Source organism: Thunnus maccoyii, chromosome 13, assembly GCF_910596095.1.
Source record: "Thunnus maccoyii chromosome 13, fThuMac1.1, whole genome shotgun sequence".
Classification (NCBI taxonomy): domain Eukaryota; kingdom Metazoa; phylum Chordata; class Actinopteri; order Scombriformes; family Scombridae; genus Thunnus; species Thunnus maccoyii.
Genome location: NC_056545.1, coordinates 30,040,826 through 30,060,535, shown reverse-complemented (window position 1 = coordinate 30,060,535; position 19,710 = coordinate 30,040,826). Strand labels below are relative to the sequence as shown.

Sequence of the window (19,710 nt, the reverse complement as noted above, 5' to 3'; positions counted from 1 at the left end):
ACTCTTGTTATATTGCCACAATTTTAAACCGTTAATGTTTAAATCCCCTACTCTTGTGTACATCGGCAGGAAAATTAGGCCACTTAAAGTTAAAACAAACCCAGATGATAAACAGGCATTTGGCAGTCAAAAGCAGTTTTATACAAAGTATGAATTTCTGCTTCCATTGGCTTGTAAGTTATACTTTTTTTTTCCTGCAGCTTTGGCAGTACTTTCTCAGTGGGTTCCAAAGATTTGTCATGAAAATACAGCAGATGTGTTGCTCGGTGGAAACGGTTAAGGTTCAGTGACCCAGCTCCTGTATCAAAGCAACATTTTGTGACTGGTGAAACCAATCTGTTGTAATTGCAACAGCTCACAGCAGTGTGGTTTCGGCTCATTGTCTCAATCAGTTTTGAATGTCACGAACCAAGTGCGTGGGCAGATTAACAAAAGAAACCTGATGTCTGCTCAAGAGCTGCATTTGCATATGTACAATGTGTCTAGTTACCAAACTTATTGAAAAATTGTCAATATTCCAAGCAAGCTGTTAACATGATTGCTAATAGCTCAAATCCCATTAATATTTCCATTTCTATGCTGTAAATCAGAGTATGAGTATACATTTCAATGTCCTCCTTTTAATAAGGCAACTGGGAATTGCAATTATTCTGCCATTATTGTATAATGACCCTTATTACTGCTTTTCAAAATTAACAAATTTCCAATAAATTTAAAAAACGCTTATGGGAAATGTATTTGTCATTTTAACAAGCCAATTAACATCTGTTTTATGTAGAGTATGCTTACTCAGAATACACCTGCTGACCCAGGCCCTATTCTCTGCACTGTGTCCCTGTTCAGTTTCAGCCTTTCTAAGTTTCAGTGAGCTTTTACAGCAGCAGTGAAAGCCATGTGCAATGGAGAGTGTCTGCATATTTTCATCTCACCCAAACACCACACCAGCTGGTTTCACTGATTAGTTCCTCCTCTCTGGTTGAAGGTTTGCTAATCAGTGGGATGATTGTCCAGCTCAGCTAGACAGAAAAACATTTTCAAATGTTCAATGAATAATGAAGTGTCCTTATGTAAAGGAGAGGAGGGTTTGTTGTGTATGACAAACATGGCATTTTAATTATTTCCTTTGCTTGATTGCATACATTTCCCTCAAGTAAGAATACCAGATATAAGTTTTGCAGATTTGTCAACCTGACAAGTTCTATGTGTTGTTTATGTAATCTGAAAATAACTACCCGACCACTTTGGTAAAAGCCCTATGTTCAACACTATTTTTTTATTCCTTCACAGGTGTGCACAGGGGGACGTTGTCACACACACAGCATGGCTAAACCGGTCAAGTATACTGTATGCCGGAGAAGACAAATGGTCGGTGGATCGCAGAGTGAGTTTGGTGACCCTTAATCAAGAGGAGTTTACCATCAAGATTGAAAACGTGGACATGACAGATGAGGGGCAGTATGTGTGCGCAGTCCAGACAAGCAGTCGACCGAGAACCACCGTGGTGCACATCCTCGTCCAAGGTAAAAACGATCTCTAGATAATAATGAAAAACTAGTAAAACTACTGCTACATACCAATATACTACTAAATAATAATAGCAATTAAAAGAAGCTTGAGTACATTTCTGAGTCACTTTCTATAAAAGTGCTATTTCTTTGGTAGGTGTTTCATCTAAAATTGTAAAAGACTACATATTGCCTATATATGCTCCTTTTTATATAATTTTGATTTGTTTATTTATATTTGTTCTGGTCTACACACATGATAGATGGCTGTGTTATTCCTTAGCATAGCACATGAGGGCATAAGTGAACAGAACAAACCAGGGAGAAAAAAAACAGACGTGTGCTCTCTTTCTTGAATCTCATTTCCTCATTCATTGCTCCACTGGAGCAATTAGGGGCTAAGTGCCTTGCTCAAGGAGAGGGAGGAGAGAGTGTTCCTCATTCACTACGTTAGATGAGGTTAATGGGGAATACCAGATGTTAAGATCCTTTGCCTAAAATGATGGTGGGGACTTGTGATAGTGTCCTCATAGAGATGCCGTGAACAGTGAGGTGCACTGTGCTGTATACACATACTGTAGCATAATGGGGCAGTTTAATGCTACCAATTTGATATGCAAACGATCCGTGTAGCATAAAGTGCTGCGCATAAGATGCCACTCTCAAGTTCATAACAGAGGAAGAACCGGATCATATTGGCCAGCTCTGGATTTCTTATGCTCTCACATTTGATTATTAGTCTTTAGCTTCCATTTAATTCTAACTCATTCAGAATGTATTTTGAAGAATTTTCTTGAAATAAATGAAGCGCTATTTGTACTTGTGTAGTTAGTAGTAAAACTAATTACTTTTATTTTAATAAAAGCTGACAGCATTGTGTCATGTGGTGATTGTTTTTATTCCCATGACAACCATGAACATAGACAGCACCTCTAATTGTAAACACATTTAAATTAGACAACAGAGAAGGATTTACATGTTAATTGTAGCTTTTTTCATACACCTGCACAGGTCTGTATCTTTTGAAAAAAACTGATAAGTAGATCAAGCTCTTCTATTCTACTGTATATCATCTTAAAAAAATCTAACGACCATCTCTCTAATGTAAAACAAATGTCACACATGAAAATGAAATGACAAACTTGTATTGTCAATAAATTATCAATAAAATATCTGCACACATGAATCAGAGACAGGTGCATCGGAGGAAAGCACAACTTAATAAAAATTCTAAAATCTTGCAATCTCCACTACACTCATCAGGTATGGGCAAGCATTACAACAGTTCCATACATACGGTATATACAGTCATAGGTGCTGGGTAAAATATACAATCAGAGGACCACAAAAATTTGACTGATTTTTCTTGGTTTTTAAACATTTTTATTTTTTATTTTTACTATTCTCATATCTATTTTGAATGTAATGCTCTCATTCTTTTGATGTGTGTTTTTTGGGTAAAAAAAAAAATTAACAGCAGTGGTCCCAGTTGGAAGTGTGTGTGTGTGTTTGCTCAGTGTGTTTCATTCAACAGTGTATCCAATTAAGGTCTTGTGACTGGATAATTTAGCCAATATCTGTTATATATATATATATATATATATATATATATATATGGAAGTGTTGTTATGCTTGGCCATATACCTGATGAATGTTGAGCAGACCGAAACCTAAATAAATGCAATAGCAGTGTGCAGGAGATTTTATTTAACTTTTTAAAAACTTTATTTGAATTCAAAGACACCACCATCAACACACACTAGAGAGGATTCTTCAAACTGGGCTTCCATCACAGGATCTTTGGAAAAGGGTTTCAATGAAGCAGTAGCTCACATAAGCACTTGTAAAAACTCCCCAAAATAGGGTTTTTAGTGCACTATTACAGCTGAACAGTGTACAATAAACGATCATTTTTTTCATCATCATTTTTCCCAGACTTAGCTAGATAGCTACATTTCATCAGCAATATGTGGTGTGTGCAGGTGACTTTATCTTCTATCAGTGAGGTGTACCATTTATCTAGACATTGGCAGGATGTCTTTTCCTGCATGATGGCTGTGTGATGCCTAATTATGATGTTTGGTTTTGGTCAGATTAGATTAGTGATAATTAAATACTGGACTGCGATGTGGTACTGAACTTTGCAGAAATGTATGGTGAAAACAGGCCTAAATTTCTCACTAAGTGGTGAGAATTAGTTTTCTATTTATACTAATTAGTAGTTTGTTGTAACCTTCTCTCTTGACTCTGTCCACGGTTCACACGCTCATCATCGCAGGTGTATGACCTCAGGTGACCAGTTTGCTTCTGACATTGAATGAATTTATTTTTAATCAAAGGTGAACTCATTTTTACATGTCTTGAGGCATGTCTACATGTCAATTTCATGTATAGCAGTGTACTTCCAAACAACATAATCCAAATACATAAGTTAATCACACGTTCTGTTCAGTTTCTGTGCTTTAAACAGAAAAGAGAATACCACTAAACAAATTTATCAAGAGTTAAAGAGTAATGACATATTATCTACATCTTAATTTCAGTGCAGTTTACTCTGTTTTTCTGTTTATTTATTTATTTACTCATTTAATTCATGCAAATTCTGTGCATATGCAGTGTAGTAAGCAGGTCAGGTCACAGGAGCGGGAGTGAACAGATGCACATGTCCTCAGGATTCGAGTGTCTTGCTAAAGAGCACTTTAACTGGTGTGGACACAGCGGTCATGCAGTTCAAAATGAAAGTATCCTGGAGCGTCTCTTTAACCACTAGCTCACCCCTCATCTACATTAGAGAGGGTGACTTACGTTATGTTAAAGCTAAAGACAGCCTGAAAACTATTACTCAGATCCCCAATGTCTCGAAAGATTATATCTTCTTTTTATTATCTTAAAATATATCTCTCAGGCCCTCAGGGGTTTCATACGACTCCCCCCTGAAACACACATTTTTTAGAAAGCTTAAGTTGGAAACTGAAGAAACTGTTATCTTCATCACTATTGCCATAGTAACATATAACAAAGCCTTGAGATGCTCTGCTGATTATGATTGGAAGACTACTGTATAAATGATGGAATTTGAAGTGCATGTATTCAATCATTGTTTATGTGACATTAATCATCCAGCTGGCATTCTATCCAATAAAATAACACCTTCCTTCCAACTATGAGGGAATAAATTCAAGTTTTCTGCTGCAATATTCTTCAGAGGGTTATTTATATGAGCACCTGAGAAGTTGAGAATTCATTTGGTGATGTAACTGACACTGTGGTGTCATTACCAGATTGTCATCACAAACATATAATTTCCACATGGTAATTTATTCAAAATTCACAAGAACAAACCTGTCACAGTCATTTGGACCTTTTTATAATATATATGCAGCATGGTTTAATTGTCTTGAAACTGAGACTCTAACTAGATTACTGTATTTATGTATGCATAGTCGGTGAAACCCACAAGGCTATCAGTGCTCTATGCAAAGAGATTGTTTTGCTGTTCCAAAGTATAAATTAACAAGCACTGGCATGTATCTAATGACATGATCAGTAAAAGCGGCTTCATAAGCAAAGTGATGTCAGGTTTTGTGAAGGAGATAAGCACTTGTTTGTGGTTTTTTAAAAGAGCTCATTATATATAGAACTGAGCTCTCCTCCCTCTCCTTTAGGAGAATTGATCAGAGAGTCTTGATGGTTCTCCAGCATGAGCAGTCAGTCTCTGGAACCATGCCCGATCACAATAACTCATCTGATGTCAAATGTCCATGTTTGATTCACATGACTTCATAGATTATTTATAAGACTTAAGATCCCAGTAGAGAGTAACCCACATTAGTGCAGAGAAACTTGACTGGAGTGTTTAAAGCCTGATTACATCATTCCCCCAAAATGTTGTTCAAGACAATAAACATGCATCAGTTTAACCCACAAAAGTCCCTTTATCCTGCATAATAATGGACTTCATTTATTAGTGTTTTCTTTTTTTCTCTCTCTTAAATATATTCGGAAAGAGAATAAGAGAAAAACAAGAAAACTGACTTGCAAACCTTTGTTCTTAAATTGAATGCACATTCAAGGCAATCAGTCATTAGCATTAGCAGGGAAAAACACAATAAGTAAGTAAACAAATAAGTCAAGTTCATTTATAGAGCAGACATCATGAAAAGATTCATTGTAGAGGAAAAAAGACATAAACAGAGACACAATATAAAAGTAGTTAATAAAACAAAGATAGATCTAAAGTTTAGGAACCATGACAGCAAAGTCACAGTCTCATTTAGTTTTGAGGCTGAAGCGAGGAACAACCAATAAGTCCTGATCAGAAGAACTCAGAGACCTGCTGGTGATGTGCGGCTGCAGTAGATTTCCCATACAGGCAGGTGCCTGACCCTGCAGAGCTCTAAAATTAACCTCAAGAATCTTAAATTACGTTCTGAATTCGATGCAGAACCAGTGTAATGACTTACATGAGACCTTTTTAAAGAGCTGGTGAAAAGCTTTGCAGCAGCATTCTGGACTGCTTGTAAACTATGCAGGGATGTCTTGCACAGTCCCTATCAAGCTTTTTTTTTTCACAATCCCAATCCAAGTCCTTTAATATTGAGTATCTCCACTGAGTGTATTTGCCTAAATAACACAGCAGCCCAGTGCACAGTCTATACAGCGACCTGAAAATGAGATAAGATAGAACTTGATTCATCCTGAAATAAATGTTTGTGCCAAAGATGCTCAGTACACAAAGTAAACATAATTATATACATAACACGTGTTATTTGGAAATTTTTTTATTTTTATTTTTTGCTACAGAAGGCTTATCATGCTTATTTTCCGGAGCACTTGTGATTTAATGACTTACTCAATGACACCTTCAGGGTTGACTCTTTCGCACTCCGCCCTTAGATTTTAAAAAACGGTTACCAAAACTGGTGATGACATGCTCACTTCTCAGACTGTGAAGTATCAGGATGCACTGAAGAAGAAGACAGGTTGCTTTATTCTATCTGCACGTGTAAACATCCTCCCACTATATACCACACAATGAATTAACTTCAACTTTGTTTAGGAACCCAAACATGAGTAGTCTTAACTCACTGTTGCCTTGGTGGCAGCAGAAGCAGGAAAATAGCAGGTTCACTGAGGCTGCAAAGAAATACTTGAGCAGTAAAGGTCAGGCACAATACGATGTGAGGGGTATATGTTGCTGGTGCCACTCTCTGCCAAACAACACAGGGAATGAAAGAATGTCCCACCTGACTGAAGCCTATCTTTCAGTCTTAGAGAGCTTGTAGAGCTTGTAGCAGATGGTGTAGAAAGAAAGCCTTCTAGGATAATCTATTACAAGTTTTATTTTTTCCCCCTTTGTTACAACCCACACAGGAAGCTTGTTCATCAAAACTCTTTACTTTTTTATTTTTTACTGTATTCCTACAAAGAATATGAGCATTCATAAATTAGTTTTTGCCACACTTGAGGCCCAAAGATGTCAGTCTGTTTGTTCATCCAACACATTGGTCTACAGCAAGATATCAACTATCAATTACTGGACACATATATTCACACTTTGAAGATAAACTCCACTGCCATGTATAACTCAAAATGCATACATGATAATGTGATAATGATAATGTCTTTATTTTATCTGAGCACATTCATGTTCCAGAGGCTTAATGACCTGGTAGCATGTCACAACAAGCTCAACATTTTTAACCCCAAAACTGATCCAGCTAGAAGAATAGAAAAATTGTAGAATATGTGATGTTCCATCTAAGCCTTTCATATTGTGACAGATAATTAATGCTTATCTTTTTGTTCCTCATCTTCACTGAATAACACTGAGGTTTTTTATAAGGAGCACATTAGTTACAACAACTCTTACCAGGATTTTATGTCTCTATGCGATGTTTTGCAATTCAGAAAATGCTTTCATGAAAGCTGCTTCCGCTGATGAAAACTATGTGATGTGGTTAAAAACTCAGAAAAAACTGGGATAGTAGGTGGACCTTTAGATGAGATTATTCTTATTTTCCCCATAAAAATAAACACATTCTTCTTTTTTCATTCAGATTCAGATATTTGGTTATATTAGTTCATCCTCACACAGTATATTCAGTTCATTCATTCAAGTGTATTCTTTATTGTGTTTGGTGGTCATTGTTTTTGCCTCAGAGACAGGATAACACTGAGGTCATTTTCATTTTCAGGCTCTGTTACCGTTGTTGCAGATCATTTTTTCAGATTGCGCTGACTTTGCTGAGCACTTGTACTCTTTGCCTGCAGGTTTACTATCTTTAAAAGCCAATATGTTGTAGCTGTATCCCCAATTCTCTCACATTGTCTTACATAATGTATATCCATGCAACCCACCAAATGCCTATCAAACTAAATATCTAGAGATTACTGGAAATGTATTTTCAGTGGAGCACATGTACGTATGTGAATGAGAACAAGTAGATGGTAAATCACCAAAGAAAAGTCAAAACTAATAACATGCCTTTTATAACATCAGTGTTTAGGTTTATATGATTTGTTCATTGTTAAATTAGCTTATACTACTTAAAAACTAAATCCAGTTTTGTATGTGTTTCCTTAAAGAAGGGCTAGCTTGTTTTCTGACCTAATGAACGTTTGCATGTAATGGAATTATGTGTGCTAATGAAACGCATTCTAGAAAAATAATTACGGTATTTTACAATCACCCATCTCCACATTTGTAGCACACTAGTCAGGGATCATAGCTGTGATTCTAAGTTAAGCAAAAGAATTAATATTGTTTACTTTTGCTGAAATTCCAATATTATTTCAGTGCTGAATGTAAAACTCTCTCAACAGCTTCATTAAAATCAATAGTGACATGATTGAGGGACGCTGTGCAATTTTGTCTGCAGAGCCAGCCTTTGTTGAAAGTGACAGAACACAATAAATTGTGTCCAGTTAGAAATTCTGCTTTGGGTGTACAGTGAAATAATGAGAGAGGTGTTTGTCCAGTGCAGTGATGAATCCTCATTTCATCCAGGCTACTCATTAATCCTGCTGCCTAAAAATCACAGCAAAGTGTCCATGCTGTGCTGTTTGGATGATCCCTGATCCATGTGGACAGTGTCCGCTTCAATCCCTACTCTTAATATGTTATGCTCAGTCCATCCCTGTAGGGAAATTCTCTTTTAGCTCACCCCATCTATGAGTGGTCAGAGGTCAGGGTCAGCAACAGAGCAGCAGCCCTGCAGCTGATAGGGATTTATAGTACACTTCAGCGATGTGCTTGGTGTGACATCGATTTGAACTCTGGGAGATGAGTTCCCTAACGGCTACGCTAGTGATAAAACTCTGACGCCCCTCGTTCACCTCCTTTCATGGATGTCGATGGGTAGCTGTCATGTAAAACACGGTAGCTGTTTCTCTGTTTATCTTACATGATGGTGAAAATGTGTCCTTGTGTTTGTTCTATGAATATTTAAGATTAAACACAGAAATATGTATAGTCTGCAATGAGTTGACCTTTGCTAAGCTAAGGGAATTGAGCTAATGAACTGTAATGTAATGCTCCAGCTCTTGCCAGTAGAAATGCTGTCATGTGACAAGCACAGTAATTACTAACTAGTGCTAATAAATAAAATACTCATCGTACAGCAAAATCAAAATTCAGTGATCATTTCACCTTGAAGCAAAATAGAAAAAAATGTCCTCCAAATGAAATGACAAAATATGATGTTCCATGAACTCAAGAATGACAGACACAAGTGTTTTCTGATCTGACCTTGCTATCAGCAGGATGACATCGTTTCTCCGTGCCTTCCAAAACTGTTACTGTTGGATAATAAATATTTTTTATGATGTGACAACGCCACAAAAACTACTTAGTCAGGTTTAGGGAGAGATAAAGGCTCAGGTTAGAATGACCTCCCTGGTGATGGCTTTAAAAAAAAAGAAACAATGTTGACTTGTGATTTGGAAACAGTGACTGAACAGTAATCTCTCATGTTTAAGGCTGATGTTTTGTGGACCCACGCACCACCCCGATCTCCTTCCTACACGGACTTTGTTGCTCTGTAGTAACATCAACTGATTTCTGCCTTTGCTCCTGTCATAATTACTTAAGCTGCTTCAGTATATGTTGTTTTCAAGCACTTTCAATAACGACTTTTGTTTTTCTCAGGACAGTCGAAACTTAAAATCCAAAGAAGTAGACAGATATCCACATTATGCACAGATTATAAAGAAAACTTACCAGAAGCTCAACTATAGCATGACCATTAGTGCACAAATTTGAATGCACTCAGAGGCCAAAACACCTTGCCTGGTACAATATGATCATACCACTGAAACATAAAACCAGAAGCAGAACAAAGGCAAAGCAGAACAAAGGGGCATTTCTTGTGTTATGTTTATTTTTATGAGTGGTATTTTTTGTTAAATGCTACAAAATGAAAATCACTTCTATCCAAGAGTTTACAGATTAAAAAGAAGTTTATTACACAAGTTCTATATACATCACTGCCTGACAAAATGCCGAACATTGTTTAGTTTCCATTGCATTATTGCATTGCAGATTATCATATATTTCTTTTGACAAAATTCTGCAGGATTGAACAGCCCACATGGTGGATGATATATTTTATTACAATGGCCTGCTAGTTGACTTGGGTCAGTCTTTGAAGCACTGCAATATTCTTGCAAAGATGATGTGAGGTTACACCTCTATTAAAAAGACATTTTACATGCTTTATATGAAATTGAGGCCACAGAATACCAATGTGATGCTTAATACACACACACATATTCAGACAAACAGTTCTATTAGCACTTTTTATATTATTGGCAAAGTAAAAAAAAATAACACACAATGCCCAACTGGGAATTTGTTGGCTTTAAACATACCTTGTTACAAACTGGTTTTCATTGAGTTGCAAAGGAGCACGCATAACCATCGTTGCATTTATAATTCTTCACTTCTTCTGGTTTTTCAGTAGACACATTTTACTTAAAACCATCACACTCTCACTTCCACTTTTTCAACAGTGCCTGTGTCAGAATTAGCAAGATCGACACAGAAATGTTCAGGAACTCTATAACCTGACAGCTATTGAATTCATCTGAAAAACCTTTTGTTTTTATTCCACAAACAGAGCTCCAGCCTTGGCCTCTTGCACCACAGCTAAATTGAAGCAACACTTAAATGCTTGCTGTATGCTTTTGTTATTCAAGAAGCGTAAACTGGGATTAAGCTGACATCCAATAAATTATTCATAGAGATTTTGTCTTACAAACAAGTCTGATGTGACTAAAACATGTGAAAGCACCGGTGACACTCTGTTCATACACCTTTAGTTGATGATCCTCAAATGTTAAAATAGAGATGTGTCTTTGTTACTTTGAAATGGAAATGGCTGCTTGGGACAGATCTGTCAGGAAAAAAAGACACACAAAAACAACATGTATTCATAAAAAAAAACCCAGTAAGTGTGAGGCATCCAGAAGAAATTATTACTGTCATACGCAGCCATCAAGCAAGTCTTCAGATGTCCTGAGACATGTTTATATGTCTTGAGACATTCAGAGACATCTTCAGATGTTTTTATGATAGTAGTGTCTGAATATGAGTGTTACAGAATGTACAAAGGCAGCTGTCATCTGAATGTTCCAAGTAGTAGTCTTCAGACTAGTAGCCTTCAGGCATTTAATAGCTACAGCAGACTTACTGCATGTGTACATGTTAAATATGTTAATTTGATCAGCAATTCATCAAGTAATTAATAGAATACACAAATAATTTGAGACATAATTATGTGAAAGTGTAAAATAACACTCACATGTTTGTACATGAAATAAGGAATACTAATCAAACATATTTGTGCATGTGCTCATGTAAAAGACTTTGTAACTCTCAGATATTGAGGGACAAAATTCACAGTCTTGGCTTTAGTCATATGAATTCAACAAATCATGTGCATATTATCCAACGTTAGTTATAAAATTCACTCTAGTGTTTCTCCAGACACAGTGTCCTTGCTGAGCTGCAGTAAAAGGATAGCAGCTTCAGCTCAACTTTCAAATGTATTTTTGTCCAAAATGAGGACAGTTTATTTTGTCCCTGTTGTTTTCACTGGAGTCACTCCAAGATTGAATCTCTCCAATAACTTGTCCAATAACTCTTTAAATATATACATACAGTACGGACATGTGTGTGTTGTATTAAGATAGGAAAAAGCACAACCTGTCCTTTTAAATAGGATTTATTTTCCTCAGCGGAAATGTTCACAGCTACGGACTAATTTATTTTAACCTCCAAATGCAGCATTTAAAATTTTGTGCGATCTTGGCTCATCTGTGTTACACTATACTTTAATGTCCTTGGAATGCATGGAGGTGAATTTTTCTCTGTGCAATGTAGTCACAACTGACATTAATCACAAGTAGTGCGGTGTCCATTCAAAACGTGCCTGTTTTGAACGGGCCAATTGCCCGGCCTCTGGCCGCTGCTTCAACACATAGAAAAATTAATACTGTTGATGTGAACATGAAAGAAACTAATATTCTATTATACACAGATGTTTTGAATAATAAGTACTGCAATAGTAAATAAATGTTCTTTTCTCATTTCAAGTAAAATAAGGACTGCATTTAAAAATAAAATACATAACAGAGAGCCTCTGATAAAATGTGCATCTTAAAATAAAGTAGATCGATCCTATTGGGCTCTTAGATTATTGATTTTCTCTGCCCTTGGTTCAGATTTGAGTGGGTATGTTTGCTCAAAAGATTTGTGCTTTCTCTCATAGTGGTGCTTCACAATCTCTGTGGTCTCGGAACATATGAGACACACTGGTTTTGAAGTGCCTGTGGGAGGAAGGAACATGTAAGAGTCTATATATTCTTGATTAAAAGCTCTGTTCTTGCTTTGATTTGATTGGCTGAGTAGCATCACGTGAGATGTTTTACAACGCGATTGGTCTGTGACTTTTCTGGGCTTCTGAACCAGTACCGTAAAGGCTAGAAAAGCTGCACCAGTTAAAATAGAAACGTCCTGTAAAAATGTGATAATTCTCAATAATTTCTCGGTTATAATACACCTGCCAAGTGTGAAGTAGATTGGATGGACAGTTCTCAAGATAAGGACAGACAGACAGAGAGTCCTTACTTTATAGTTAGATAGAGGACATCATGTCTCATTTCAGAATAACCAGGATTAATCAGGAACTGGGGAAAGGTGTATTAGACAAAAACATAATTAATATATTGAAGAGAAAGTAAAGGATGACATTCCTTTATTTACATAATGAAGTTAAAATATAGTCATTTTATGCTTACTGTGTTGAAGAGAGTAAGCTGCAGTGTTGAGTCACCAGCGAGGTTTAGGTAGTTGCACAACCCGGGGCAGGCTATGGGCTGTGGGTAAGTCTATCTGGGTGCAGCTGTGTTTGCCCACTGGTGATGGGATTCAGCCTTGATCCAAGCTGCGCCGTGAAAGAGCCTTTCTGTCGGCTTAACTCTCAGTTTGGCCGTACTGCTGTCAGCAAGCAGCCGGGTATCTGGTTCAAGTGTCGCTGTCTTCTTCGGAGCGATGTGCTAGTTTGAGTTGAGGATTCAGGCTTTCGCTGGTTTATTGTAATCTTAGTTTAATGCCAAATAAAGTTTAATCTGACTACACAATGTTTATCTAGGCTCGGGTAAGGCTTCACATGGGTCGGCGTAACTTCAAAAATGAAATACTAAATGTGGAAACACAAGACTTAATGTTACAAATAAAACAAAATAAACTGACTTGTTTCAATAAAAGATTTAAATATGCGCAAACTTGGTTGAAAAGAAAGAAAAGAGACATCTTAATAGAAGAATTGTCTTAGCTCATGAGTAATTGGAGACCAGCCCATAGACCCATGCTTTTATCAGTTTGGACAAGACAGGCAGAGGGAAATAAATTTTGGGAAAATTTGGCTGATACTTTTGGCTTTAGAGTGGCAAATTACTTCTCTATGCTTCTCATGATGTTTGGACATTCAACCTTCATTGATTCAACCTTCTCAAACCATCTACACATCTAGTAGTGAAATAAACGTTTAAAGCAACAAATATGTGACTAGGTTAAACTTTCAGAAACATAATTTCAAATATAAATTCAACATAACTTCATAATGTATAAAAACATTCAACCTGAAATTCTTCAAACATTATCTTTTACATTCCTATTATTTCAGTAACTGAAGTAATAGGAATGTCAATATGACATCTGATCTAATTTAACTATTAAAATACAATTGTCTATAAAGTTATTAGAGTAAAAGTTAAACACTTAGGTAATTTAGTTATTGGCCAGAAATGGTCTCTCAGGAGGTCTGTTCAACATCATTTTGTCACAGTGTTTAACTTTGGACATACTGTCAGACTCCCACTTGGGTAAAGAGGTCAGCTCAGGCTAGCGTGCTAATCCTACAGTCTACCTGTAATAACAACGTAGGTATGACTTTTTTATTAGGCCATCACACAGGTGGTGTGCCAAATGATTGAGACCGTTATGCTACCAACCAGTGTGGTAGAGGGCAAGGGACTGAAAGAGCTAGTTCGGTACCTCAAGCCCCAGTATGTTATGCCATTGAGGGCTACTGTGACTGTGACATATTGTGAGGAGGATGAGCTAAAAGTCAAGCTAACCAGGGCAGACAAGCTAGCTCTGACCACTGACTGCTGGACAGCTCTCACAAACGAAAGCTACATCACAACTTTTCTTAAAAGTTCACCGGTTAGTTACTGGTCAATGGGTGCCGGTCTATCAAAGGCAAAATGAACTGAAACTGACATCCCAAGCATGAACATATGCATTTCATTGTGGTACCAAAATATTCATCAATGAATAAAGAGTCAAATCAATTAGAGGTAATGACAATATGTAACTAGTTTAGCATTATAATTATTATTCTTAGTTACAGCTACAATCTTGTGGAATCAACTGTTCTACACTGTAAGCTACCTCTACAGATGTACTATGGGCTTCTATCCATGTTATTGTTCCTGACAAGATGTAGGTGCCATCTCTGTGGGTTTTTTTTCCATTTAAAACAACTATGTCTTTGATATTTGATTATCAGAGCATTTCTGTGGTACTTTTGAGTGATCTATAAAGATGGCAAGGATAATAAAGGCTGTGATCCACACATGCATGTTTACACTCTGCATTTTAACCATTTGTCTTCACCTTGGAAAAGCACTCCCAATGGGCTTGGTAATATCTCTTCTGTCTAGATCGATCCTTTAAGATTGCTGTGCAGCACTAAGCACTGTTGGAGATTCTTTGAAAAATAGTTTGACGCCACCTACAGTACTTGAAATAACTCTGATTATCTTGCTTACTTTGCTTACTTTTATTTATGTGAAATGCTTTAGATTGGTTCAATTTTTGCTGGATTAGTGCTGCATGTGGACATAATGAAGCTGGAAAGCAAACTCTCAGTTTATTTACAGAATATTTCAAGGAAATCGGCTGCTGTATGAATGCATCTGTTAACCACCTGCTGTATAGTTCTTTAAAGTACCAGGCCTACTGTGCTGTGGATAGTTCAGATTGTTGCCTGAGAGGATCTTTGTCCAATAGTTCATTTAGAAGACAGCTTGATTAAGTAGTCTGCCTTGAGAAAAAGACTGGTAGCCATAAAATTGTCTGGTTGCTAAGAAATCAATACATATTTGCAGCCCCGGTTTATACAGCAGAAAGTGCAAGTACAATACAACTCAACTTGCTTTAAGAATTTATTTTGAATCAATGGATTGCAGTAATCCTCAGGAGTTCTGAACAAGTGAAACTGCACTGGAAACATCTGAAATTATATCACCCTATTCAGAGATTCTTTGTTTGAAGGAAAACAAGTTTTTAAGACTTACAGATTTACGTTCCAGTTATCAGAACTTTATGAGATGTGCTGTGCTGTGTTCGCAGGTTCTGAACATCTTCCACGGGTGTCAGAGTGGCTCTGGATTTACTTATCAGAGCCTCATTTTGGCTGTGTACCAGAGTGATATTAAATTTAGGAACCTTCAGGCAGAGCTAGAAGTGTTGTCAATCATGCTTGTTTAAGCTAAAAAGAAGTAACACCCATAAACAAAAGCTTTCCTTAAGAATCGATATAGCTACAGCCACTATTCTGCTGTAAAATCACACTTTTTAAAAACTGCTGAGGCAAAATGAGAAACAGCAGCTCTCACCAGTTTTTAGAAGGTGCTGGTAAAAGTCTCTTACAATCCCAAATGAGCTTCTAACTCTCAGCTCTTGGCTCCCCCTCGCCTTTTTCACAGCTTCTAGTTCACCTCACTCACCTGTATCTTTACCTGAATGTGAGTAGATTGATACCACTCTCATACTGTATGTGTCCATTATGTGTGAGTCTCTGGACTCGCCACTTGTTGCTTGGCAACCTCACAGCAATAACAAGACTCCAGGAAGTCACTCTTCTCTCAGCAAAAAAAAAAAAAAAAAAAGTCTGACTCATAACCCTCCTGTTTTTACACTTCGGTTTTTGCACATACACAGATCCAGGCTAGCTTCTTTCGCCGGTTTCCAGTCTTTATGCTAAGCTAAGCTAACCGCCTCTTGGCTGTAGCTTCATATTTACCAGACAGATATGAGAGTGGATTATCTCTCAACCCTCAGCAAGAAAAGAAATATGCATATTTCCACAAAATGTCAAACTACTCCTTTGACAGATAGACAGGCATGGATAGCTCATGGTCATCACATCATGTTTCCTAATCTTCATTGTTCTGGATACAAGATGGAAAATGTCATGTCTCTTCTGGTTCTTATATGAAAAGTTTGAGGTTACCATGTAGTCAAAAAACACCACATTATTAGCTACCAGATTTACTTTGTACGCTACCAAGTGACAAACTGTTCACATTTTAACATGTCATCTAAGTGAGTTTGAGTTTTTGGATTTAATACACGTATACCAGTTAAGATAATAATTGTGCAATCTGTTTACTACCTAGCAAAGTGACTGTAGGTGAATTCATGGCTCAAACTTCATTTTCACTGGAGTAAGGCAGGGAAGTAAATATCTCACTCTCTCTGCATGTTGGATTCAAAGCTCAGTGATAAAAAGCTTTACTTGTCCATGGGGAATTAAACATTTCTTACACAAAGCAGGCTGAATTAAACATGACAGTGATTCCATTTTCATATAAACATAATTTCCCTTTAATGATTGTTCTGCAAAAGAGGATCTAAAGGAAATGTGTTTTGTTGTAGGGTGTAATTCATATCTTTATGTTCAAAAACAACCGCCGTGGTGAAGTGCTTGCATTATTCATCAGAAACTGTTCTGCATGTGTCAGTGGGAAAAGGAGTAGGGGCTGTGTCATAAATGAATGCAACTGACATTTTCTCCTGGTACCTAACTTTAACTGCACTACCAAGATGTGAATCTCTCCACCTCTACACACACACAGGCATAAGGCTTTTAACCTGTGCAGAATATAAGCAAAAATTGAGCTTGTGCTGCAAAACAGTTCCCAGAGGAGCTAGAGTAGAAGTTTTAAAAAATGAACTAACATCCCCAAATGCTACCAGTGGCAATTAAATAAAACTATGGTTCACCATCAAGCGCGGACTGTTCAGCAAGAGAGCTGCTGCTGTCTTGCAAAAACGGGCAGGAAACATAATTATCTCTTTTTCTCAACTCATGAAAATGTCACAATGACAAAACAATGAAACACCATTTTTGGGAAAGTATTTAAACTTAAAATACTATATATGACCTTTTCTAAATCACAAGCAGCATTCTAGTCATAGCTATGCATATTTTATAGGTTTTTTTATGGACTTTCTTAAAGTAGGGGGACTTGGAAGTGACAGGTTTAAAAAAAAAAGAAAAAAAGAAAATGCATAATACAACTGTTTTCACAAGCTGAGTACTGCTTCTCATGACAAGTAAACCCTTTAAATCAGTCACACCCTTGATTGAAATTACACATTTTTCATTTTCCTTCACAGTACCACCAAAAATCATCAACTTGTCAAGAGATATTGTGGTAAACGAAGGCTCCAATGTCACCCTGATGTGCCAAGCCAACGGTAAACCAGAGCCTTCCATCAGCTGGAAACTCATCTCCCCTTCAGGTAAATTGTTTGTCTGTAAATAAAAACATGAGCTACAGACCAGTTTTCTGCTATATTGATATTTTCCTCTTAAATCTATCACTTGTCTTCCTGTGCCTCCTACTGCATTTTTCTCACTGTACCTCCCTGTGCCTTTCTCTCTTCCCCTCACTCCTCTGTGTTTATCACACCATCTTTGACTTTGTTTGACCCCTGGTGGATTTCTCGCTTCACTTATTACCCATCATTACCTGCTTCTAGATCATCATTACAATGTAATTGTTCGCAGGAAAATAAACTGGCCTTGTTGTAATTGGACTAATTAATTAGGATAATTGGATGGATGTAAATGTTGTGGAGGCACTTTGAATGACAGGATTAATGCAGAGAACATTAACACAGTGTGAAGCTTTATGCATATACGAGCGTGCCACATCAAGTATGTCCAAAATCGTGTTAGTTTTATTGTACACGTTCAATGGCATTTATTCCGCTTTTCTCAGTCAAGACTGAAGGAAACCAAATGCTAGTTGCTATTTTTGTACACAAACGTGTCCATGCAAGATGCTTGCATTCATAATGAATTACATTTAAAAGCCAGAGCTTTTGTGCTTTCATCTGCGCTGTCCTTTGTATTGAAGCAGGGATCTGGGAATTGAAATGTTAATATGACACAAGTGTGACTGACCTGTGTAAGGAGATAAGCAGGGAGAGGGGACACTCATTGGCTCCTATTTGTAAAATACGACATGCTTGTGCATACATTATCATGCAGACTGTGTTAAAGAGACAAGCGAGGATGGGTGTTGTTGGACTTCTTTGTTAGAGGTGCAAGCAGCGAAGCTCGCTGCTGGAGCCCTATTGTTTTTGTTCTCATTATTCTTCTTTCTTTCTTCTTCTTTTTCTTCTTCTTCTTCTTTTTCTCCACTTAAAGTGTTTGTGCAGCAAAAACAGAAAGACTAGAAGTCACCAAAATTGGCAGGTGGATTTGCAAATTCCACTCATTACTCAGGCACATAAAATGATACTCATTGACCTCAAGGTGGCGCTGTAACAATCAAGTTTACATTTTCGCAATTATCTCGAAAATGGCTTGTCTTAGAGTGAAAATTCGTTCATAATTTTAATCTCTCAATTCATCTGCATCTTTGCTCCAATGGTCTTCTGCTCTAAAATATCAAATTTTACAATTTTTTTTCAATTTTCTTAGAAACCTGTTTTCAAGAACTCGTTAGAAACCGTTGGGCCAATTGTCCCAGAACGTTGTCAGTTTTATCTACGATCAAGGAAATTTCAATATGTGAATCCGATTTGAAATTATACATTTTTAGACCTGACTTCAAGGCAGTACTTTACTGTACGCAGAACTAAGTTAATGTTTAGTGTCAACAGCTGTCAGAGATAAATGTGCTCTCCTGATGGTCTAGCTGTCTAAACATGAGCCTTATAACTGTAAGGGCACTGGTTCAAATCCTTTTTGCAATTTTTCACAATCTGTTTGGACCCCAATTATTGCCGCTTGTGGCTATATTTTTCTTTGTTTTTGGTTTTAAGGAGAGAAGGCAGATCCCTGCTACCAGTCAGGCTCTTTGGGTCAAAGTGTCAAAAGTATGGGGACTTTGATATCAGCAACCAGTATGACATTGTTTATGTGGCTGTTGTAGAGATTGGAGTATCTTCTTGTTGTCTCGTATTGTCATTCTGTGGTTTTGGTCCCGCGAGCTTCTCAGTCATCTGTGCAGCATTTATCAGTAACAGAGCCTCGCAGCTTCTGTATGAACAACAGAAGAGTGAGTCAGACCTCCCATCCTGCTGTAACTTGCTTTCGGCTGGATTCACTGCTTGATCCACAAGATGAGCATTAATATTTATGCTGCCCATGTTGTTGTACATCATAAATTCTCTGTGTTAAACAAGTTAATGACATTGCCCACTCTGGTTTGAGTGACACAGTGTCTAGCATCCAATAAAACTTTATGTTTAATGAGTGAGTGTTGGGGCATATTGTTCAGGTCTGGCTCAGGCCTCTAGACTGCTGCTGTATGCTTAGCATACTAAGCCAAGAATGCAATACACATCCTGTGGTATGGTACCTTTCAACAGCAGGAAAACTTGCTGGACTGAGGT

General features: G+C 37.2%; 1 protein-coding gene across 5 annotated transcripts in view; it reads left to right on the top strand.

Moving 5' to 3' along the window:
• ntm (neurotrimin) overlaps nucleotides 1-19,710 on the top strand; it is a 447,916-nt gene that overhangs the window by 397,544 nt on the left and 30,662 nt on the right. For all 5 annotated transcript variants that reach the window (XM_042430737.1, XM_042430738.1, XM_042430741.1 and 2 more), the window contains exons 3-4: nucleotides 1,288-1,520; nucleotides 17,479-17,604. In XM_042430737.1, coding sequence (XP_042286671.1) covers nucleotides 1,288-1,520; nucleotides 17,479-17,604 — 359 coding nt within the window. The remainder of the gene's footprint in view (nucleotides 1-1,287; nucleotides 1,521-17,478; nucleotides 17,605-19,710) is intronic.